This window comes from Oncorhynchus gorbuscha, linkage group LG03 (genome assembly GCF_021184085.1).
Source record: "Oncorhynchus gorbuscha isolate QuinsamMale2020 ecotype Even-year linkage group LG03, OgorEven_v1.0, whole genome shotgun sequence".
Taxonomy (NCBI): Eukaryota; Metazoa; Chordata; class Actinopteri; order Salmoniformes; family Salmonidae; genus Oncorhynchus; species Oncorhynchus gorbuscha.
The window spans coordinates 57,090,899-57,115,493 of NC_060175.1; the positions used below are offsets into that span (position 1 = coordinate 57,090,899).

The window sequence follows — 24,595 nt, forward strand, 5'->3', positions numbered from 1 at the left end:
CATTATTGATTAGAACCATTCATTCTAATACTATTATGTTATGAAAAGTAAAAGTTATTGGTTAAGCTGTTACTGAAAATATAAGCAGAACTAATTAATTGTCTGTGTCTTTTGGGAAGTTAAAGGGAAAGCGATGCTATGGCTTTTCATACAGATAAGGATGTTTTGGTTGGATTCCATTAGTGGAGAGAAGTATATCTTTTAGACAGGTTGGAATGTAGTTTTATGAGGGGAGTAAAACTATCTCTAGGACTGAATACTACGCTTTTGTGAGGATGGGAGAGGGAGTGAAACTGATGTCATTTTATGTTCCCTTTCTTTAAAATGTAATGTTCTTTGTATTTTGGGTCAGTACTCTCTGGAATTAAACGCTCTTACCTGGCTTTTAAGACTGGTCTCGATCTACTTCATGCATCATTAATGAACTTACACATCATTAATGAATTAGAAACGAGTGCGAAATTGGTTTTGGCAATTAAAACATAAAGGAATTTAGAATTCCTCTATCAATACTGTAACTATTCAGACCCTTTACTCGGTACTTTGTTGAAGCACCTTTGGCAGCAATTACACCCTCAAGTCTTCTTCAGTATGACGCTAAATGCTAGGCACACCTGTATTTGGGGCATTCCTCTCATTATTCTCTGCAGTTCCTCTCAAGCTTTGTTGGGTTGGATGGGGAGCAACGCTGCACAGCTAGTTAGAGATGTTCGATCGGGTTCAAGTCCGGGCTCTGGCTGGGCTACTTAAAGACATTCAGTGACTTGTCCCGAAGCCACTCCTGCATTGATTTGGCTGTGTGCTTAGAGTCGTTGTCCTGTTGGATGGTGAACCTTCGCCTCAGTCTGAGGTCCTGGAGCAGGTTATCATCAGGGAGCTCTCTGTACTTTTCTCCGTTCATCTTTGCATTGATCCTGATTAGTCTCCCAGTCCCTGCTGAGGAAAAACATCTCCACAGCATGATGCTGTCACCACCTTGCTTCAGGTTCACGTCCTCCAGACGTGATATTTGGCATTCAATCTTGGTTTCATCAGGCCAGATAATTTTGTTTCTCCTGGTCTGAGAGTCCTTAGGTTCCTTTTGGCAAACACCAAGCAGGCTGTCATGTGCCTTTTACTGTGGAGTGGCCTCCGTCTGGCCACTCTACCATAAAGGCCTGATTGGTGGAGTGCTGCAGAGATGGTTGTCCTTCTGGAAGGTTTTCCCATTTCCACAGATGAGCTCTAGAGCTTTGTCAGATTGACCATCGGGTTTTTGGTCACCTCCCTGACGAGCAGCTCTAGGAAGAGTCTTTGTGGTTCAAAAGTTCTTTAATTTAAGAATGATGGAGGCAACTGTGTTCTTGGGGACCTTCAATGCTGCAGAAATGTGTCCGAACCCTTCGCCAGATCTGTGCCTTGACACAATCCTGTCTTGGAGCTCTACGCAAATGAACCCTGGCTGAATTGAATCCTAGACCTGTGTGAGTAGCGGATATACATTTTAGGACCAGAGTACTAGGTATTGTAATGCAGCAGCGACAGTCGCATGGAACCTTTAGCCCGTTGTAAACAAGCTAGCTTGCTAACGTCATTTAGAATGTGCGTATCGCAAATTGCATCTTGGAACAGTTATTTTCAGGTGTTGTGAAAGGAGAACCTATTTTGTAAAATTCTCACAAACGCTCCAAGAAACCGAACTAGGGAACTGAATATCATCACACCTTTAGTGTAAAGTCATTGGCTGATGTGAAGGCTAGATCTTCAAGTTCTTGTGAAAAACTAGCGCATCTGACTTCTGAAGGGGTGTCACACCTATTATTTTCGAGAGGGTACAAAATACGTAAGGATACAAAATACGTGAGGCTGGACAGGAGAGAGAGGCCGGGTCCGGATCGGGGCTGGCCGCCCTAGGAAATGTAACACTTTTAAATCACCTGAAACAGATTTGTATTGCAATCTAGATCCATTATCATCTAAGCATGTTCCATTGTCATTTTAATTAATGATGCACATTGATTCTTTAAGAACTTTTATGCCTTAGTTTAGTAGAACTGCCACATGTAAGGGATAAACGCTGATGGTCCGTACAACCCAATCGCTCCAGTTGTATCCATTTTTAAATTCCTTGGCATCAGACTTGATTCCAACCTCTCTTTTTTTAAAAGCAGGTGAAAAAGGTACCTAAAATAATCAAATTCAACCTAATGTGACGACCTACTCTGTCTGCCAAATTCTCTCTTTGCTCTTCTTGTTTTCCTTAATAGGATGTTGTTGGGCGGAGCAGGGAGGGTTGTCAGCGAAATGGGACACACCTGGGCCCGGGTGTGTCCTGGGATAAATACACCTTTCCCCCATCTCCATGCAGACACAATGCTGTGGAATAAAGTATCATAAGTATTAGAGCAATCAATTTGAGTTGCTCCTAAAGTCTAGAAACCTTGCCAGCAGGCATGCCAGCTATGATAGTTAGACAAGGTACTCTAACTTGATTGATAGCCTTAAATGGCTTTGGAGCTAGTTATGAGGTTGAGATGGTTAGCTAAAGCCAACTTCATAAATTGCTAGGTGGCAATTATTACAGAGAAAAAGGACTCATAGGCTACAAAGCTTGATCAAATTAATTCACAAACATACCTCATGTGAGTCCTGCCCATCGCTGGAAGCTCAAATCAAATCAAATGCTGTGTGCGTCACTCGACACACTCGTTCTCCACTGGCGGTACCATTTGCAGGTCCTGCCTTGCATATCTTTGCTCTGTGGTGCACCTTTTGAAGGAACAACTTACTAGGGACATAGGAGCCTGGTCCAGTCAGTGTGCTTACTCCGCAAAATACCGCTGAGAGATCTTTTTAATTAATAATGATAAAACATGGGCTTAAAAATAAGTTTAGTAATTAATTTAACATAAAATCTAAAGAGGAAAGTGCCCCATATTGGCATTGGTTCTAAGTTTGTCAAACTCATTCCACAGAGGACCGAGTGGAAGTGGGTTTTCACTCCTTCTTTGTACTTGATTGATGAATTAAGATCACTAATTAGTAATGAACTCCCCACACCTCTTAAGTCAAAGGAAAAAAACAAAACCTGGTTAAATAATGGACAGAACACGTTGGGTTATTTTGACCCAGCCAGTTGGGTTGTGTGAATAACACAAATTGGGTTGTTGGGATTACCCAAACATGGGCTAATTTAACCATCAGTTGGGTATTTCTTCATCTAATGCTCGGTTGATTTAGAACCTGGGTCTTTTTTAATATAATACTTTATATTTTCAAGAGGTCTGGCTTCGTAGGGGCATGTCTTTCAGCTAGATCTTATTGGCCACCCATGAGCACAAATGCCATTGCTGTCCATGATGTTAAGTTTGTATACTGCAAATGCATCTTAAATAGCATTATGTTTATTTATTATAATAAGGTATACCACCATCCCAACAATGAGATTTACATGGTCTTTTATGGAACTAATACACTTTTGCAAGTGTTATTGAAGATACAAAAATGTAAATGTTCAACCTTAACATGTGATAACAGAACAGATGAACAGGAATGGCATTTACTCTCATGGGTGGCTAAAAACAACTGTCTGAAAGCTGCGCCCCTACTAAAACTATGCCTCCAGTCTTCTGATCTCAATGACCCAGCACCAATAACCCAGCAGTTTTTAAAGAAACAACCCAACGAAGTGACCCAGCAAATGGGTAAAACAAACAACCTAATATGTTTTTGTGCACTTCACTGAGAAGATGGAAAAAGAAGCACACGGTGCTTTGTCATTGTTCCATAGTCATTACTGCAGTGTCTGTGGAGACTGACAGTCGAAAAGGCCACTGCATTCTGTCTGCAGGTACAAATAAAAAATAAAAAACATAGAACAAATGTTTCTCAGATGCAGAACAAGCTTCATTCAATCGCAGCCCATTGAAATGTCAAGATAGTCTTTAGAGCATGAAAAGGGAGAGGTAGGCACAAGATGGGAGGAGGTGCTAGGAGGGGTTGGGACCAGGGGCTAGAGTGAGGTTGGAAACTATGATTCCTCTGCCTTGGCTGCTGAGTGAGCCAAAATGAGACATTTGATAAGTGGAAGTCGCTCTGGATAAGAGCGTCTGCTAAATGACTTAAATGTAAATGTAAATGTGTTTCTAGAAAGATAACAGCAAGACATCAAAGAACCTACTTAGTACATACTTATTGAAATGACAGAAGGATAAGCATCCTCACACTTGAAAAAAAGAGGAGTTCTCTCTCCTACTGTGTGTGTTGAGATACAGTTGAAGTCGGAAGTTTACATACACATAGATTGGAGTCATTAAAACTCGTTTTTCAACCACTCCACAAATGTATTGTTAAACAAACTATAGTTTTGACAAGTCGGTTAGGACATCTACTTTGTGCATGATACAAGTCATTATTCCAACAATTGTTTACAGACAGATTATTTCACTTATAATTCACTGTATCACAATTCCAGTGGGTCAGAAATGTGCATACACTAAGTTGAATGTGCCTTTAAACAGCTTGGAAAATTCCAGAAAAGTATGTCATGGCATGCAAACTTCTGACCCACTGGGAATGTGATGAAATAAATTAAATCTGAAATAAATCATTCTCTCTGCTATTATTATAACATTTCACATTCTTAAAATAAAGTGGCAATCCTAACTGACCTAAAACAGGGAGTATTTATTAGGATTAAATGTTAGGAATTGTGAAAAACTGAGTTTAAATGTATTTTGTCTAAGGTGTATGTAAACTTCCGACTTGAACTGTATATAGATAGTCCAGAGTGAAAGTCCACCGATATTCCAAGATAAGATTGGTGATGATTGTCGGCCCGCCAGAGATATGGCCGCCACTCTATGAGTAATTACATTACCCACAATGCTTTGCTTGGGAGGCTGTTGTCGATTGACCTTTTTGTAATTTGTACTTGATCCTGGATGCTTAAAACATGACATTGTTTAAAAGGAGTGACATATTAGACCCTGTATGAAAGCTCTACAGTTAAAACTCAGACTGGGTAATAATTACATTTCAACGGAAACCCCCCGAAAACCGAACACAAAGTCAACAAACAGACAAAATGTTTTTGTTGTTGTTGTGTGTTTTGGTTGTAAATACTTATCTGATGAGAAGAAGATAAATATTGGTTTTAGAAATTGCCCCCCAGTGTGCTATCCCCATCGCCCAGGTTGTTGGTTGTACGAGGCCATGTTAAACATACTGATGTGTGCTGCTGATGATGTAACAGGATGACGTTGCGTGTAACCCAGAAGCAACCCACTTGTGTGGCACAGCATCTACATCCAGATTGGTCTAGTTGTTAGTGTAGTTAGTGTCGTTTCCCTAGATGGTGTCTTCAAATAAGTCTAGCAAACACATGCAGTTGCTGTTTTGATTTATCTCCCCTTAGGTGATACATGCTTCTCACATATACAGTACAATAGGATCTTTTGTAATAAATGTAATAAACAGCCCCCATAAGTGTTTTTTGACAAACATTTATTAAATACGTTTCACTAGGATTATGTATTTCAAGGGGCTGCCCCCCTGCAAGGGCTTTTCTGTGCTCTCCAGAGAGCAGCATTTTCTTCTCTCCATTTAATCGATTTGAAACTAATCTCTGTAATACCTAGAAAGATATTTCCTCTATTTGTTCAAGAGGCCCTCTCTTGACATTTTGTTACTTGGAAGGAATCAGAAAACAGCGTTTTTAGGTGAGGTTTTTAGTCTCTTCCTCGCCTCCTCTCCGTTTATATATGTCTTCAACCTAGGGTAAATAGTTCACATCATGTAAATAATCTCACTTTATGAAATAATCATAGAAAAACACCACAATCTGATGAAATAGTGAGGAAATTATTGCTTTACATAGTGTATGCTTGTGTTTGTGCATACATGTCCAATTGTTCTTGGGTCACTATAACTATATCTATTTTGCCAATTGAATTGATCCCCTCTACCACACGGAACCCCACTAATCTACCAATGGAAACGCACGAGGTGGCTAAAAACAGACCTCCATCCTATGCTAGCTTGCTACCGATGGCCCGGCTAGCTGTCTGAATTGCCGTAACCCCCAACCAACCTCACTACTCACTGGACCCTTATGTTCACTCGACTAAGCATGCCTCTCTTTAATGTCAATATGCCTTGTCCATTGCTGTTCTGGTTAGTGTTTATTGGCTTATTTCACTGTAGAGCCCTGCTCACTATATATTATCCACCCTTTCAGTTCCACCACCCACACATGCGATTGACATCACCTGGTTTCAATGATGTTTCTAGAGACAATATCTCTCTCACCATCACTCAATACCTAGGTTTACCTCCACTGTATTCACATCCTACCATACCTTTGTCTGTACATTATACCTTGAAGCTATTTTAATCACCCCCAGAAACCTCCTTTTACTCTCTCTTCTAGACGTTCTAGATGACCAATTCTCAAAACTTTTATCCGTACTCTTATCCCACTCCTCCTCTATTCCTCTGGTGATGTAGAGGTGAATCCAGGCCCTGCAGTGCCTAGCTCCACTCCTATTCCCCAGGCGCTCTCTTATGATGACTTCTGTAACCGTAATAGCCTTGGTTTCATGCATGTTAACATTAGAAGCCTCCTCCCTAAGTTTGTTTTATTCACTTCTTTAGCACACTCTGCCAACCCGAATGTTCTAGCCATGTCTGAATCCTGGCTTAGGAAGACCACCAACAATTCTGAAATTTTCATCCCTAACTACAACATTTTCAGACAAGATAGAATGGCCAAAGGGGGCGGTGTTGCAATCTACTGCAAAGATGGACAGACCTCTGCAGGCTTACTATCCAGGTCTGTACCCAAACAATTTGAACTTCTATTTTTAAAAATCCACCTCTCTAATAACAAGTCTCTCACTGTTTCCGCCCGCTATAGACCACCTTCCGCCCCCAGCTGTGCTCTGGACACCATATGTGAACTGATTGCCCCCCATCTATCTTCAGAGCTTGTGCTGCCAGGCAACATAAACTGGAATATGCTTAACACCCCAGCCACCCTACAATCTAAACTTGATGCCCTCAATCTCACACAAATTATCAATGAACCTACCAGGTACCACCCCAAAGCTGTAAACACAGGCACCCTTATTTTTATTTTATTTTTTATTTCACCTTTATTTAACCAGGCCAAGATAAAGCAAAGCAGTTCGACAGATACAACGACACAGAGTTACACATGGAGTAAAACAAACATACAGTCAATAATACAGTATAAACAAGTCTATATACGATGTGAGCAAATGAGGTGAGAAGGGAGGTAAAGGCAAAAAAAAGGCCATGGTGGCAAAGTAAATACAAAATAGCAAGTAAAACACTGGAATGGTAGATTTGCAATGGAAGAATGTGCAAAGTAGAAATAAAAATAATAAATACATAAATTAAATACAGTAGGGAAAGAGGTAGTTGTGTGGGCTAAATTATAGGTGGGCTATGTACAGGTGCAGTAATCTGTGAGCTGCTCTGACAGTTGGTGCTTAAAACTAGTGAGGGAGATAAGTGTTTCCAGTTTCAGAGATTTTTGTAGTTTGTTCCAGTCATTGGTAGCAGAGAACTGTAAGGAGAGGCGGCCAAAGAAAGAATTGGTTTTGGGGGTGACTAGAGAGATATACCTGCTTCTGTGTGTGCTACAGGTGGGAGATGCTATGGTGACCAGCGAGCTGAGATAAGGGGGGACTTTACCTAGCAGGGTCTTGTAGATGACATGGAGCCAGTGGGTTTGGCGACGAGTATGAAGCGAGGGCCAGCCAAAGAGAGCGTACAGGTCGCAATGGTGGGTAGTATATGGGGCTTTGGTGACAAAACGGATTGCACTGTGATAGACTGCATCCAATTTGTTGAGTAGGGTATTGGAGGCTATTTTGTAAAGGACATCGCCAAAGTCGAGGATTGGTAGGATGGTCAGGTTTACAAGGGTATGTTTGGCAGCATGAGTGAAGGATGCTGAATAGATATAGATATCATCCTAACCAACTTGCCCTCTAAATACACCTCTGCGGTTTTCAACCAAGATCTCAGCAATCACTGCCTCATTGCCTGCATCCATAATGAGTCAGCGGTCCAACGACCTCCACTCATCACCGTCAAACCCTCCCTGTAACACTTCAGCTAGCAGGCCTTTCTAATTGACCTGGCCGGGGTATCTTGGAAGGATATTGATCTCATCCTGTCAGTAGAGTATTTTTTTTAAATGCCTTCCTCACCATCTTAAATAAGCATGCCCCATTCAAGAAATGTAGAACCAGGAACAGATATAGCCCTTGGTTCTCTCCAGTCCTGACTGCCCTTAACTTGTTGGGGATAGGGGGCAGTATTTTCACTTTGGATGAATTGCGTGCCCATAGTGAACTGCATCCTACTCTGTCCTAGATTGCTGATATATGCATATTAGTATTACTATTGGATAGAAAACACTCTGGAGTTTCTAGAACTGTTTGAATTATGTATGTGAGTATAACAGAACTCATAGGGTAGGCAATCTTCCAAACAGGATGTGAAATTCTGAATGCGGGTCTAATTTTAACCTCTTCAACCTATGGGGGCGCTATGTCATTATTGGATTAAAAAACGTGCCCGTTTTAAGCGCAATATTTTGTCACGAAAAGATGCTCGACTATGCATATAATTGCCAGCTTTGGAAAGAAAACACTCTGACGTTTTCAAAACTGCAAAGCTATTATCTGTGAGTGCCCCAGAACTGATCTTACAGGCGAAACCAAGATGAAACTTCAAACAGGAAATGAGCAGGATTTTTGACGCTCTGTTTTACTATCGTCTCCTTATAAGGCTGACCATAAGAGACTACATTTACCTGGTGTCCCGCCCGGTGTCCTGTGTCGAAATTATTGCGTAATCTGTAGGTCCATGCGCGTTCCATTTCTTCAGAAGAGAAAGCCAACTGCCACGAAGGATTTATCGTCGATAGATATGTGAAAAACACCTTGAGGATTGATTCTAAACATCGGTTTGCCATGTTTCTGTCGATATTATGGAGTTAATTTGGAAAAATGTTTGCGTTTTAATGACTTAATTTTCGTTTTTTTTCTTACCCAAACGTGATGAAGAAAACGGAGCGATTTGTCAACACTAATCTTTTTGTAAAAACTGAACATTTGATATCTAACTGAGAGTCTCCTCATTGAAAACATCTGAAGTTCTTCAAAGGTAAATGATTTTATTTGAATGCTTTTCTGTTTTTTGTGAAAATGTTGCCTACTGAATGCTAACGCTAAATGCTATGCTAGCTATCAATAGCTATCAATACTGTTACACAAATGCTTGTTTTGCTATGGTTGAGAAGCATATTTTTGAAAATCTGAGATGACAGTGTTGATAACAAAAGGCTAAGCTTGAGAGCTAGCATATTGATTTCATTTAATTTGCAATTTTCATGAATAGTTAACGTTGCGGTATGGTAATGGACTTGAGGCTGTAGACACGATCCCGGATCTGGGATGGCTCGACGCAAGAAGTTAACAACCCTCCAGGCGAGCTTCAATGCCATACAACTCTCCTTCTGTGGCCTCCAATTGCTCTGAAATACAAGTAAAGCTAAATGCATGCTCTTTAACCTCTTGCTCCTACCTGGCACGCAGGCGTCCCATCTAGAGCTCTGGAAATGCAAATGCGCTACGCTAAATGCTAATAGTATTAGTTAAAACTCAAACGTTCATTAAAATACACATGCAGGGTATTGAATTAAAGCTACACTCGTTGTGAATCCAGGCAACAAGTCAGATTTTTTAAATGCTTTTCGGCGAAAGCATGAGAAGCTATTATCTGATAGCATGTAACACCCCAAAAGACCCGCAGGGGACGTAAACAAAATAATTAGCATAGTCGGCGCTACACAAACCGCACAAATAAAATATAAAACATTCATTACCTTTGACCATCTTCTTTGTTGGCACTCCTAGATGTCCCATAATCACTATTGGGTCTTTTTTTCGATTAAATCGGTCCATATATAGCCTATATATCGATCTATGAAGACTGTGTGATAAATGGAAAAAAATAGCGTTTCATAACGTAACGTCATTTTTTAAAATTCAAAAAGTCGACGATAAACTTTCACAAAACACTTTGAAATACTTTTGTAATGCAACTTTAGGTATTAGTAAACGTTAATAAGCGATCAAATTAATCACGAGACGAAGTGTTTTCTATAGGGGTCCGTCTTGAAATACTGTCCGTGTATTTCTCAACCAAAATATCCGGTCGGAGACCTGAAGAAAAAGCCTGTCTCTTGTTCGTTTGACCAAGAAACAAAGAATTGGCAAATGACAAGACTGTTGACATCGTGTGGAAGCTGTAGGTACTGCAACCTCAGCCCTATTTAATGTCTTTCGCCCATAACAATGGGTTGAAGCGGCGGATGGATATATTTTTCCACTTTCAGTGATCAGATTTTCCTGCACTTTTCAATGAAATGCACGTCTGTTAAAGTTACAGCCGTGATTTAACCAGTTTTATAAACGTCTGAGTGTTTTCTAACCACACATACTAATCATATGCATATACTATATTCCTGACATGAGTAGCAGGGCGCTGAAATGTTGCGCGATTTTTAACAGAATGTTCGAAAAAGTAGAGGGTCGACTGAAGAGGTTAACCGATCGCTGCCTGCACCTTTCCGCCCATCCAACATCACTACTCTGGACAGCTCTGACATAGAATATGTGGACAACTACAAATACCTAGGTGTCTGGTTAGACTGTAAACTCTCCTTCCAGACTCATTTCAAACATCTCCAATCCAAAGTTACATCTAGAATTGGCTTCCTATTTCGCAACAAAGCATCCTTCCCTCATGCTGCCAAACATACCCTTGTAAAACTGACCATCATACCAATCCTCGACTTTGGCGATGTCATTTACAAAATAGCCTCCAATACCTTACTCAATAAATTTGATGCAGTCTATCACAGTGCCATCTGTTTCATGCCTCCATGTCATCTACAAGATCCTGCTAGGTAAAGTCCCCCCTTATCTCAGCTCGCTGGTCACCATAGCAGCACCCACCTGTAGCACGCGCTCCAGCAGGTATATCTCTCTGGTCACCCCCAAAACTAATTCTTTCTTTGGCCGCCTGTCCTTCCAGTTCTCTGCTGCCAATGACTGGAACGAACTACAAAAATCTCTGAAACTGGAAACACTTATCTCCCCACTAGCTTTAAGAACCAGCTGTCAGAGCAGCTCACAGATTACTGCACCTGTACATAGCCCATCTATAATTTAGACCAAACAACCCCTTTCCCTACTGTATTTATTTAGCTCCTTTGCACCCCATTATATCCATGTCTACTTTGCACATTTTTCCACTGCAAATCAACCATTCCAGTGTTTTACTTGCTATATTTTATTTACTTCGCCACCATGGCCTTTTTTTGCCTTTACCTCCCTTATCTCACCTCACTTGCTCACATTGTATATAAACATATTTTTCCTCTGTATTATTGACTGTATGCTTGCTTTACTCCATGTGTAACTCTGTGTTGTTGTATGTGTCGAACTGCTTTGCTTTATCTTGGCCAGGTCGCAATTGTAAATGAGAACTTCTCAACTTGCCTACCTGGTTAAATAAAGGCGAAATAAAATAACTAAAAACGTCTGGATGTCCTATTTGCGTGTGTGTACATACAGTACATACGAGCCTGTGGATGTGGGTGTGTGCACCAAGAAAGTGACTGACCTGCAAAGTTAAGCATCCGGATGTGTTTGAGCAGCAGAGTGCCGTTGATGGGATCCATCCTAGAGCAAAGGCCCACCTTCCCTGGACAGAGCTCCCTGTGCATGTTGTGCAGCGCGTGGGCCATGGAATAGACTGCATCGATCACAAACTGCACCTTCCCCTCTTGTTCGTAGTTGGAGTCCTTCCCTATCCGCTCCTGATCTGTAGAGCAGAGAGAGAGAACCAAGTTAGGTATCTGAGAAATGCAATACGTGATAGCATTGGTTACCAACCCCAGTATCATCTTTTGCTTCATAGAAAAGTGGTTCCGAATCAAATGAAGAGTATTACATGTGATAGTTCATATTATGTTCAAAAAATAAAATGAGAAATAATACAGCAATGCAGTATCAGGTAGACAGACCTACATGTCTTTGAATATTATGTCAAATTACATTGTATGTGTGTATCAAATTTCTATTGTGTTGATCCTAACAGTGGGTGATTATTACACGCAGGTAGCGATTAGCCTCCATGCTGTGATGATTTTTGGAGTTACGAATCAAGAAAGGAAATAACATCCTTTTGCTGGTACTCAATTATTCCATTGATAGCCTTGTCAAGCAAGTGTTAATTCAAGGCCACACTAGTGTGACTGCTACGAGGCAATCATTGCACCCATATTGAATTTGATCTTTAAAATGTGTATTTGCAATGCTCATGAATCTGGCACTAAATAATTGCAGATTCTTACTCCATCAGCTGCGGTGCCATATCAAACATAAGAGTCCACTTTAAAAACTTCTTCAGGATCGGTGTCCCATCGGTTGAGATAACGTAGGCTAATGTGATTAGCATGAGGTTGTAATAAACAAAAACAATACCAGGACATAGACATATCTGACATGGGCAGAAAGCTTACATTCTTGTTAATCTAACTGCACTGTCCAATTTACAGTAGCTATAACAGTGGAAAAATACCATGCTATTGTTTGAGTAGAGAACACAATTGAAAATGTATGAATCAACAAATTAGGTACATTTGGGCAGTCTTGATACAACATTTTGAACAGATGTGCAATAGTTAATTGGATTTGGACTTTGCACCTACAGTGCTGCAATCTAGACGCCAAAGTCTAAATTCTGCCTGGGCTAGATAAATTCATTATGGCCTTTCTCTTGCATTTCAAAGATGATGGTACAAAAAAACTTTTTTTTAAATGATCTTTTATCAGATCTAATGTGTTATATTCTCCTACATTCCTTTCACACTTCCACAAACCTCAAAGTGTTTCCTTTCAAATGGTATTAAGAATATGCATATCCTTGCTTCAGGTTCTGAGCTAAAGGTAGTTAGATTTGTGTATGTCATTGTAGGCAAACATTTAAAAAAAGGGGTGGAACCTTAGTTTGTGGGGGAAAAGTCTTACAATTATCTACTTTTTATTTTACCAGGCAAGTCGGTTAAAAACTTCTTAAGGCTAGGGGGGATTATTCTGAAGTTTGGAAGACTGAGGTGCCCAAAGTAAACTGCCTGGTACTCAGGCCCAGAAGCTAGGATATGCATATGTCTGTGAGTATAACAGAACTGATTTGGGAGGCGAACTGATTTGTAGTTCCTATGGCTTCCGCTAGATGTCAACAGTCTTTAGAAATTGTTCAATGTTTTTTTTTGTTGAAAAATTTAGAAGTTGTCGTATTCTTTCTAAGTGTCACTCAGGTGGACTCTAGACCTTTGGTGTACGTGAATGAGAGCGCGCTCCTCGTTGTTTTTCACCGGTATTGGAAACAGTTTATTCCGTCTTAAATTTGATAGATTATTTACATTTTAGGGTACCTGAGGTTGGATTAGAAACATTGTTTGAAATGTTTGGACCAAGTTTAGAGGTAACTTATTAGATCCTTTGTAGGCATGTTGGGTGAGTTGGAATCAAACGCGCCAAATAAACATACATTTTTGGGATATGAAGAAGGACGTTATCGAATAGAACGGCCATTCATTGTGTAACTGAGACCTTTGTGATTGCAAAAAGATTATCTTCAAAGGTAAGCAATTTATTTTATCGCTATTTCTGACTTTCGTGATGCTTCTGTTAGGTTGGAAAATGTTTTACATGCTTTTGTATGCGGGGCGCTGTCCTCAGATAATCGCATGGTATGCTTTCGCCGTAAAGCCTTTTTGAAATCTGACAAAGAGGCTGGATTAACAAGAGGTTTATCTTTTAAATGATGTAAGACACTTGTATCGTCATGAATGTTTAATATTACGAATGTAGTATTTTTGAATTTCGCGCTCTGCAATTTACCGGATGTTGTCAAATCGATCCCGTTAACGGGATTCTAGCAGTAGGGGAACCCTAAGAGGTTTTTATGAACATGTTCTAAGGGACTGATATGCATTGCATTAGACCGCTGAGGCACTCAGGACCCCGATACTTAAGACTGTCATTGGTTTTGTGAGCTGAATGACATATGGTTACTCCGATATGAAGAGGGCTGATGAGAAGAATAGACAGAAAGACAGAAGGTTTGGAAGTTACTTTATGCCTATGGCTGTTTCCCAAATGGCACGTTATTCTATTCCCTATATAGTGCATTACATTTTACCAGAGCCCTATGGGCCCTGGTTAAATGTAAAAGCACTACATGGGGATTAGAGTGCTATTTGGGACACAACCCATGTCTATTTAATCACCACCAACTGGACACTGTATATTCTCACAATGCCAGGTCCACAGTCACAATTCCAGTTCCTTGTCAATCTGAAATGTTACGAACTCAGTGTAAAGTAAGTCAGCAAAGTACAGTACGCAGCTAAGCCAGTTCTGTTTGACCCACTTAAAAAGAGTAAGACCTTTTAATGGAAGTCATGGCAGAGGGCCAGAAGGCATCGAGCAAAATGCATTACTCTCCATTAGTTTAGCGTCTAGGCCTTCATGCACTGACTGCCTCTCACAATTAGCTAGAAGATAAATGTTTAGTTAGACCACTGCAGAGGAGCCAAACAATTCCAATATGAGGAGTGTAAGGTCTTCTTCTCAGAGAAATCACATTAGTAAACTAAAACCATTTTTACCAAAACGTTCTGTTTGTCGATGTCCAGTGACGTTGATGTCCAGTGATATGTTGGTTGATATATATGTTATATATGAATCATAAATAAGTTGTCAAATATACAACATATGAGTCTTATTTCTCATAAGCGAAGTATAAGTAATATGCTGTTTAAGAAACAAGTAATGCTTTGCATAAGCGGCATATAATATACGTAAATGCTGCATAAGGGACATTTGTTCTACAGTGCCTTGCAAAAGTATTCACCCCCATTGGCGTTTTTCCTATTTTGTTGCATTACAACATGTAATTTAAATATATTTTTTATTTGGATATCATGTAATGGACATGCACAAAATAGTCCAAATTGGTGAAGCCAAAAAATATTACTTGTTTAAAAAATATAATATATATATTTTTTTTAAACAGAAAAGTGGTGCGTGCATATGTTTTCACCCCCTTTGCTATGAAGCCCCTAAATAAGATCTGGTGCAACCAATTACCTTCAGAAGTCGCATAAGTTAAATAAGGTCCACCTGTGTGCAATCTTAAGTGTCACATGATCTCAGTATATATATACACCAGTTTTGAAAGGCCCCATAGTCTGCAACACCACTAAGCAAGGGGGCACCCCCAAGCAAGCAGCACAATGAAGACCAAGGAGCTCTCCAAACAGAATAGCGACAAAGTTGTGGAGAAGTACATATCAAGGTTGGGTTATAAAAAAAGATCAGAGACTTTGAACATCCCACGGCGCACCATTAAATCCAATATTTTAAAAAATGGAAAGAATATGGCACCACAACAAACCTGCCAAGAGAGGGCCGCACACCCAAAGATAAGCCTGAAGGAGTTGCAAAGCTCCGCAGCAGAGATTAGAGTATCTGTCCATAGGACCACCACATAGGCCAGACAAATATGTTGTTTAAAGAAGAAAATAAGCAAACACGTTTGGTGTTTGCCAAAAGGCATGTGGGTCGACTCTCCAAACATATGGAAGAAGGTACTCTGGTCAGATTAGACTAAAATTGAGCTTTTTGGCCATCAAGGAAAATGCTATGTCTGGCACAAACCCAACACCCCAAGAACACCGACCCAACACCCCAAGAACACCATCCCAACAGTGAAGCATGGTGGGGGAAGCATCATCCTGCTGGGATCGTTTTCATTGGCAGGGATGGTCAGAATTGAAGGAATGACGGATGGCGCTAAATACAGAGAAATTCTTGAGGGAAACCTGTTTCAGTCTTCCAGAGATTTGAGACTGGGACGGAGGTTCACCTTCCAGCAGGACAATGACCCTAAGCATACTGCTAAAGCAACCATCGAGTGGTTTAAGGGGAAACATTTAAATGTCTTAGAATGGCCTATTCAATGCCCAGACCTCAATCCAATTGAGAATCTGTAGTATGACATAAAGATTGCTGTCCACCAGCGGAAGCCATCAAACTTGAAGGAGCTGGAGCAGTTTTGCCTTGAAGAATGGGCAAAAACCCCAGTGGATAGATGTGCCAAGATTATAGAGACACACCCCAAGAGACTTGCAGCTGTAGATGCTGAAAAAAGTGGCTCTACAAAGTTGTGACTTGGGGGGGGTGAATAGTTACAGTGAGGGGGGAAAAGTATTTGATCTCCTGCTGATTTTGTATGTTTGCCCACTGACAAAGAAATTATCAATTTATAATTTTAATGGTAGGTTTATTTGAACAGTGAGACAGAATAACAAAAAAATCCAGAAAAAAACGCATGTCAAAAATGTTATAAATTGTTTTGCATTCAAACTACACACTCTAATGTACTTGTCCTCTTGCTCAGTTGTGCTCTGGGGCTTCCCACTACTCGTTCTATTCTGGTTAGAGCCAGTTTGCGCTGTTCAGTGAAGGGAGTAGTACACAGCGTTGTACGAGATCTTCAGTTTCTTGGCAATTTCTCACATGGAATAGCCTTCATTGCTCAGAACAAGAATAGACGCATTTCATAAGTTATTTGTTTCTCACCATTTTGAGCCTGTAATCGAACCCACAAATCCTGAAACTCCAGATGCTTAACTAGTCTAAAGTAGGCCAGTTGTATTGCTTATTTAATCAGAACAACAGTTTTCAGCTGTACTAACATAATTGAAAAAGGTTTTTTTAATGATCAATTACCCTTTTAAAAAGCTAAACTTGTATTAGCTGACACAACGTGCCATTGGAACACAGGAGTGATGGCTGCTGATAATGGGCCTCTGTACACCTATGTAGATATTCCATCTTAAAAGACTGCTGTTTCCATCTACAATAGTCATTTACGACATTAACAATGTCTACACTGTATTTCTGATCAATTTTATGTTATTTTAATAGACAGAAAATGTGCTTTTCTTTCAAAAACAAGGACATTTCTAAGTGACCCCAAACTTTGAATGGTAGTGTATCTCTGCTACAGCCTAAACTAAAGGCAATTTAACATCTCTGATTAGCCCATGCAACTTTGAAATGCATGAATTAAAAAGACAGGTTACGACTGTGGTAATTGAGCGCCACAGGCACCCATATTGGACAGACAAAATTTGTCGCGGTTTGGCTGACACGGTTGTGCTGTAGGGCAGCCCGGGAGCGAGAGAGGGTGTGATATATCTCTCTGAGGCTGAGGCATGGCGGCCCACACACACAAACTCTGTATTGGCTCTCTTTCCCAGCAAGGCCTCTCTCATCTCATTGGGAGTCAGAGCATGCCCACGCACACCCGAGGCTGGCTCTCTGGCTTCAGAGAAATCCATTCAGATTAGGAGTAGCAGCACAGCGAGGGTGTCTCCCTTTACCAAGGTGCCACAGAAGGGAGTTTGTAACAGAGTGGGTTGGCTCTAACCCCGTTAAACTCTGCATGTTTGGGTTTGGCCACAGACCATGTTTCCCTTCATCGTCCAGAGAACTTGGGCTTCATCCATAGCCTGTCTTCATCCATTCCTTCATATGAGAACATCTCCTTATGTGTGCCTTAGGGAATATGTAGCACATTTCGTTTGACGCCCCATCATGGAACATTCCTAATTTATATGTCCTGACTTTTCCAACTCAAAATAGCCAAACTGAAACAAATAGATGAAATAGGATGATCAAAACATTTTTTCAAACTGTTCACTAGACACACATGAGATTATTCTTGCTCCTCTATGATATCATCAGTTTGGTACATTAAATCCATAACTCTTTTCATTATGGTAATAGACATGATCATGGAGAAAAGATTCAGCCATTGTGTCTGTGTTGCTCTGCTGCATGCTGTTCTCCCCTGTATAAATTAGCTGGAAGCACCAAACCCCAGGAGAAGGAGCTGGGCCCCCATTCTACCTTCCTGCTCATCTCCACCTTAATCAATATCAGCTGTGTGTCTCAGTCATTCACAGATACAAGACTAGTCTCGCTCTGTCTCCAACTCACTCGCACACTCGCTCTCTCTTTGATCACTGTGAACACACAGAGCCCTCTCAGGACATTGATTATTCCTCACCCATACCTCATGTGGTCTGCTTGAAGGGAGGTACAAAGCCTTCACCAGCACCACTAGGGGACTCTGGAGAATTGCATGTGGCCCTGAAACGTGCTTCCTGAGTGGCATCCTTCCCTTAGACAAAAGGGAGAGTGGATTGCAAAGCCAAAATAACGTTCTGCTACGTCAACAAACTTCCACACAGCCTTAGAAAAACAACACTGCACCATATTTTCAGCAAACAGAGCTGTGACCTTGTATTCAACTCACACTGTCACTCAAATAAATACTCCACAGCCTCTTCACATGTCAAAGCCCTTCATCAGAGCTTCATCTTTGTCTGAACAGCATTTTCCTTTGCACATTTTGCAATTGTAGCATCCCACTCCCCAAGCAATAGGTACAAAGCTCATTCTATCGTTTACATTTTAGTCATTTAACAGACGCTTTTTACCTAGGTGAGACAACCACATATCACAGTCGTAGTAAGTAAATGTTTTCCCCAATAAAGAAGTTATCAGAAAAGTTAGTGGTAGTAGGTAAACACAAGTGCAATTGATTTATTACATTTTTTGTGTGTGTGGGGGGCGTGTAAGGTTTCAGAAGTTTTCGGGAAGATGGGCAGGGGGAATCTGGTTCCATCACTGGGGTGCCAGGACAGAGAAGAGCTTTGACTAGGCTGAGCAGGAACCGACCTTCAGTAGGGGTGGGACGGCCAAGTGTCCGGATGCGACAGAATGAAGTGCTTGGGTTGGGAAATATGGCTCTAGCATATATAAATATATTTACCTCATTTAACTAGGCAAGTCAGTTAAGAAAAAAATCTTATTTATGATGACGGCCAAGGAACAGTGGGTTAACTGCCTTGTTCAGGGGCAGAACGACCTTGTCAGCTTGGGGATTCAACCTAGCATCCTTTCAGTTACTGGCCCAACGCTCTAACCACTAGGCTACCTGTCGCCAAAAGCATAGCCTAAAAGTAAGGAGGGGCAGTTCCCCTTGCTGGCTCGTAGGCAAGCACCATGTGTGCACCATGTGTGCGGAGGATCAGGATGAGATGGGAGAACTTGGGATGGTTGAACACCAAGTGGGATGCAGTATTCTGGATAAGTTGCAGAGGTTTGACAGCACAAGCGGGGAACTCAGCCAACAGAGAGTTGAAGTACCATAGTCCAGATGGGAGATGACAAATGCCTGGATTAGGGCCTGCACCGATTCATGTGTGAGGAGAGGTTGTACTCTACGGATGTTGTAGAGCATGAACTAGCAGGAGCGAGTCACTGACTTGATGTTTGCAGAGAATGACAGGATGTTGTCCAGGGTCACGCAAAGTTTATTTGCACTCTGGGAGGAGGACACAGTTGAGTTGTTGACCGAAATGGAGGTCTTGGAGCGGGCAGCCCTTCCCTGAGAGGAAGAGCAGTTAGGTCTTGTCAAAGTGGAGCTTGAGGTGGTGGGCCGACAACCGAGCTGAGATGTCTGCCAGGCACGCAGAGATGTGTGTTGCCACCTGGGTGTCAGAAGGGGAATTTAAAAGTAGCTCAATGTAATCCGCATAGCAATGATAAGAGAGACCATGTGAGGATATGAAGGAGCAGAGTGACTTGGTGTAGAGAAGTAGAGGAGACGGCCTAGAACCGAGCCCTTGGGGCAGTGGCGACCCGTCATTCAGGGCAGGTTGGACTCTTGAGACCCACATTTCTAGCAACAAAAAATAATAATAATAATGATATATATAAATTAACAAATGTGGGCTTGCCTGTTTTGAATGTTATTTTTTTTGCATTAATACGTGTCACATATTTGTTAGCAAACAATGTAAATATATATATACAGGTGAAGTCAGAAGTTCACATACACTTGGGTCGGAGTCGTTAAAACTTGTTTTTTAACCACTCTTCATCCTAGCTCTTGTTAACAAACTACAGTTTTGGCAAGTCAGTTAGGATATCTACTTTGTGCATGACACAAGTAATTTTTCCAACAATTGTTTACGGACAGATTATTTCCCTTATAATTCACTGTATCACAATTCCAGTGGGTCAGAAGTTTACATACACTAAATTGACTGAGCCTTTAAACAGCTTGGAAAATTCCAGAAAATGATGTCATGGCTTTAGAAGCTTCTGATAGGCGAATTGACATAATTTGAGTGAATTGGAGGTGTACCTGTGGATGTATTTCAAGGCCTACCTTCAAACTCAATGCCTCTTTGCTTGACATCATGGGAAAATGAAAAGAAATCAGCCAAGACGTCCACAAGACTGGTTCATCCTTGGGAGCAATTTCAAAATGCCTGAAGGTACCACGTTCATCTGTACAAACAATAGTATGCAAGTGTAAATAACATAGGACCACGCAGCCGTAATACCGCTCAGGATACGCGTTCTGTCTCCTAGAGATGAACGTACTTTGGTGCAAAAAATGCAAATCAATCCCAGAACAACAGCAAAGGACCTTGTGAAGATGCTGGAGGAAACAGGTACCAAGGTATCTATATCCAGAGTAAAACGAGATCCTATATCAACATAACCTAAAAGGTCGTTCAGCAAGGAAGAAGCCACTGCTCCAAAACCACCATAAAAAGCCAGACAACGGTTTGCAACTGCACATAGGGACAAAGTTCGTACTTTTTGGAGAAATGTCCTCTGGTCTGATGAAACAAAAATACAAAAAAATCATTATGGATAACAAAAACGGTTTATCCATAATGATCACTGTTATGTTTGGAGGGAAAAGAGGGAGGCTTGCAAGCCGAAGAACACCATCCCAACCGTGAGCATGGGAGTTGCAGCATCATGTTGTGGGGATGCTTTGCTGCAGGAGGGACTGGTGCACTTCACAAAATAGATGGCTCATGAGGGAGGAGAATTGCGTGGACATATTGAAGCAACATCTCAAGACATCAGTCAAGAAGTTAACGCTTGGTTGCAAATGGGTCTTCCAAATGGACAATGACCCCAAACATACTTTCAAAGTTGTGGCAAAATGGCTTAAGCACAACAAAGTCAAAGAATTGGAGTGGCCATCAAAAAGCCCTGACCTCAATCCTATAGAACATTTGTGGGCAGAACTGAAAAAGCGTGTGCGAGCAAGGAGGCCAACAAACCTGACTCAGTTACACTAGCTCTGTCAAGAGGAATGGGCCAAAAGAAGCTTGTGAAAGGCTACCTGAAAGGCAATGCTAACAAATACTAATTGAGTGAATGTAAACTTCTGACCCAACTGTATATCATTCAGTTAATAAAGCTGCATACACAAATGTTCTATTTCTGTTATCTTGAGTAGGGCAGCTCCAAAATGCAGGTGTTTCATCCTAGCTCAATGCTTTCTTCAGTGGTGGGGCGAGCCAGCAGAAAATATGAGCATTGCGCTGTGATTGGCTCAGTGTTCTGTCACTCATGGGGACTGTACGTCATTGCCAAGTTTAAGTCCTTAGTAAGGTTAGACATCCAAAATTGTATCCCTTTGGTCTCGCCATAAATGTCATTGTCCACAGATAAAATGACGTCAAATAACGTTATACAGTGGGGCAAAAAAGTATTTAGTCAGCCACCAATTGTGCAAGTTCTCCCACTTAAAAAGATGAGAGAGGCCTGTAATTTGCATCACAGAAAAAGCCAGGTGTAGCAGTGGTAAGGTGTTGGGACTGCTGTTGGGACTCCTATATGTAGGCCCTAACATTTTGTGGGCACCGTTCGTCACCGTTATAGTGCAATTAATGTATTGTTTAGTATTGTGTTGTGTAGTAGCTTTGCTGGCATGCATCCCACATTTTTTTTTTGCCCCACTAAGATTTACAAGCAAAAAGCATAACTGCCTGGGGGACACCAGTAGTGAGATCACGTGGTGCAGACACAGATCTCCACGCAACCTGGTAGGAGTAATCTGCCAGGTAGGATGCTATCCAGGAGTGTGCAGAGCCTAAGAAGCTCAGACCTGAGTGGGTGGAGAGGAGGATCTGAGGGTTTCATTGTGTTGAAGGCAGCGGATATATCTAGGAGGTTGAGAACAGAGTCAGCTTTGGAAGTCATGGGGGCTCCATGACACAGGGAGATCTCGGTTGAATGACCCATCTTGAAGCCAGACTGGTTAGGGTCAAGAGGATTGTTCTGAGAGATCACGAGAGAGTTAGTCAGAGAGAGCGTGCTCAAGTGTTTTGGAATGAAAAGAAGGGATACCGGTCTGACGTTTTTGACGTCTGAGGGGTCGCTTGTTGGTTTCTTGAGGAAGGAAGAGACTGTCCATCTTGAAGTCAGGGGGAATACAGCCAGTGGTCAGGGATGAGTTGATGAGGGATGTGAGAGATGGTCTCCAGAGAAAGAGGTCAAAGCCTGGAGTAGTTCTGTGTCAGTGGGACGACTGGACTCAAAAGGCTGAGTGAATGAGGAGTGGATGTCATCAACCATCTTTTCAAAGTGGTTGACAAAGCTGTCCTCTAGAGGGAGGAGGGAGGGAGAGGATGTGGAGGATTACGGAGGGAGTAGAAGGTGGCAAAGAGTTTCCCAGCGTTGGAGGCAAAGGCAAGAAGGTGGCTTTAACTGTGGATACAGAAGAATATAGGTTAGAGAGGAGGGAGTAGAATGTTGATAGATCCTTCAGAAATGTATTCTGAGCTAAATTATGAATGCAACATGTATCATGTTGGTCCCATGTTTCATGAGCTGAAATGAAAGATTCTGGAAATGTTCCGTACCCACATAAAGCTTATTTCTCTCAAATGTTGTGCACAAATTTCTTGACAAAATAGCATTTTATCGATGGCAATTTGAATGCACAGAGATGCTGTGATGAGATCGAGGCCAGTTGTTGTGGCATTCATCAGCCTCCATCACCTCATGTTTCAGCATGACAATGCACGATGTTATGCAGGTGAATGAGGACCCAAAAGCGACTTGGCGAAAACAGAGTCTTTAATCCAGTAAAGTAAAAATACAATCAAATAAAACAATTTCCACTCGTAATGACGAGAACCGACTGGAGACTTGATCTTGAACTGCAGGTTGCCTCGGGAAGGCACTTGAACTTAGCAGACTCAGACACCTGCTCACCACGCAGCATCTGAGGGAAACACGACACGACAGGGCGATACACAAACACAGCACGGTGAACACTAGACAAGGATCCGACAGGGCAGGAACGGAAAACAAGGAGAGAAATAGGGACTCTAATCAGGGAAAAGGATCGGGAACAGGTGTGGGAAGACTAAATGATTGATTAGGGGAATAGGAACAGCTGGGAGCAGGAACGGAACGATAGAGAGAAGAGAGAGAGGAAGGGAGAGAGAAAAAGGGGAACGAACCTAAAAAGACCAGCAGGGGGAAAATGAACAGAAGGAAAAGCAAAATGACAAGACAATTTATGACAAAACATGACAGTACCCCCCCACTCACCGAGCGCCTCCTGGCGCTCTCGAGGAGGAACACTGGCGGCAACGGAGGAAATCATAGATCAAAAACGGTCCAGCACGTCCCGAGAAAGAACAACTCCTCTCCTCAGGACCGTAACGAAAAACGATAAAAAGGGAAACTAGGGTACTACTCTAAAAAAAAAATGAGACACGGGTAGAGAACTGAAAACTTTAGAGCAAACAGGACCAAACAGGCCAGGAGAGTAACAACTAGGGACAGACTGAGACACAGCAAGGGCAGGAACAAGAACAGGAGAGATGCGATGGCAGGGAACAGACTGAGACCCAGCAAGACCAGGAGCAGAAGCAGAAAAATACGCACAAGGGTGGACCCCATCGTCAGTATCGGAGCGCTGGGACAGAATGGCTCCCACGCCCACCCCCGACGCGTCAACCTCAACAATAAACTGTTTAGTGACGTCAGGTGCAACAAGGATAGGAGCGGATGCAAAACGCTTCTTAAAGAGATCAGAACAACAATCATACGACCGGTGAGGAGGAAGGGAGTTGGTTCTGGACCGACTGAAGACCGTGCGCAGACCATGATATTCCTCCGGCACTCCTGTCAAATCACCAGGTTCCTCCTGAGAAGAGGGGACAGAACAAACAGGAGAAATAGCAGACATTAAACACTTCACATGACAAGAAACGCTCCAGGAAAGGACAGAACCACTAGACCAATCAAAAGAAGGATTATGACACACTAGCCAGGGATGACCCAAAACAACAGGTGTAAAAGGTGAACAAAAAATCAAAAAAGAAATGGTCTCACTATGGTTACCAGATACAGTGAGGGTTAAAGGTAGTGTTTCACATAATATACTGGGGAGAGGACTACCATCCAAGGCAAACATGACCGTGGGCTCCCTAACTGTCTGAGAGGAATGTCATGTTCCCGCGCCCAGGCTTCGTCCATAAAACAGCCCTCTGCCCCAGAGTCTATTAATGCACTGCAGGAAGCTGCCGATCCGGTCC

The 24,595-nt window shown here is 41.8% G+C and overlaps 1 protein-coding gene across 1 annotated transcript in view; it reads right to left on the reverse strand.

Moving 5' to 3' along the window:
* Positions 1-24,595, reverse strand: part of LOC124031612 (metabotropic glutamate receptor 4-like) — a 390,640-nt gene that overhangs the window by 59,332 nt on the left and 306,713 nt on the right. The window contains exon 7 of the mRNA XM_046343076.1: positions 11,707-11,907. Coding sequence (XP_046199032.1) covers positions 11,707-11,907 — 201 coding nt within the window. The remainder of the gene's footprint in view (positions 1-11,706; positions 11,908-24,595) is intronic.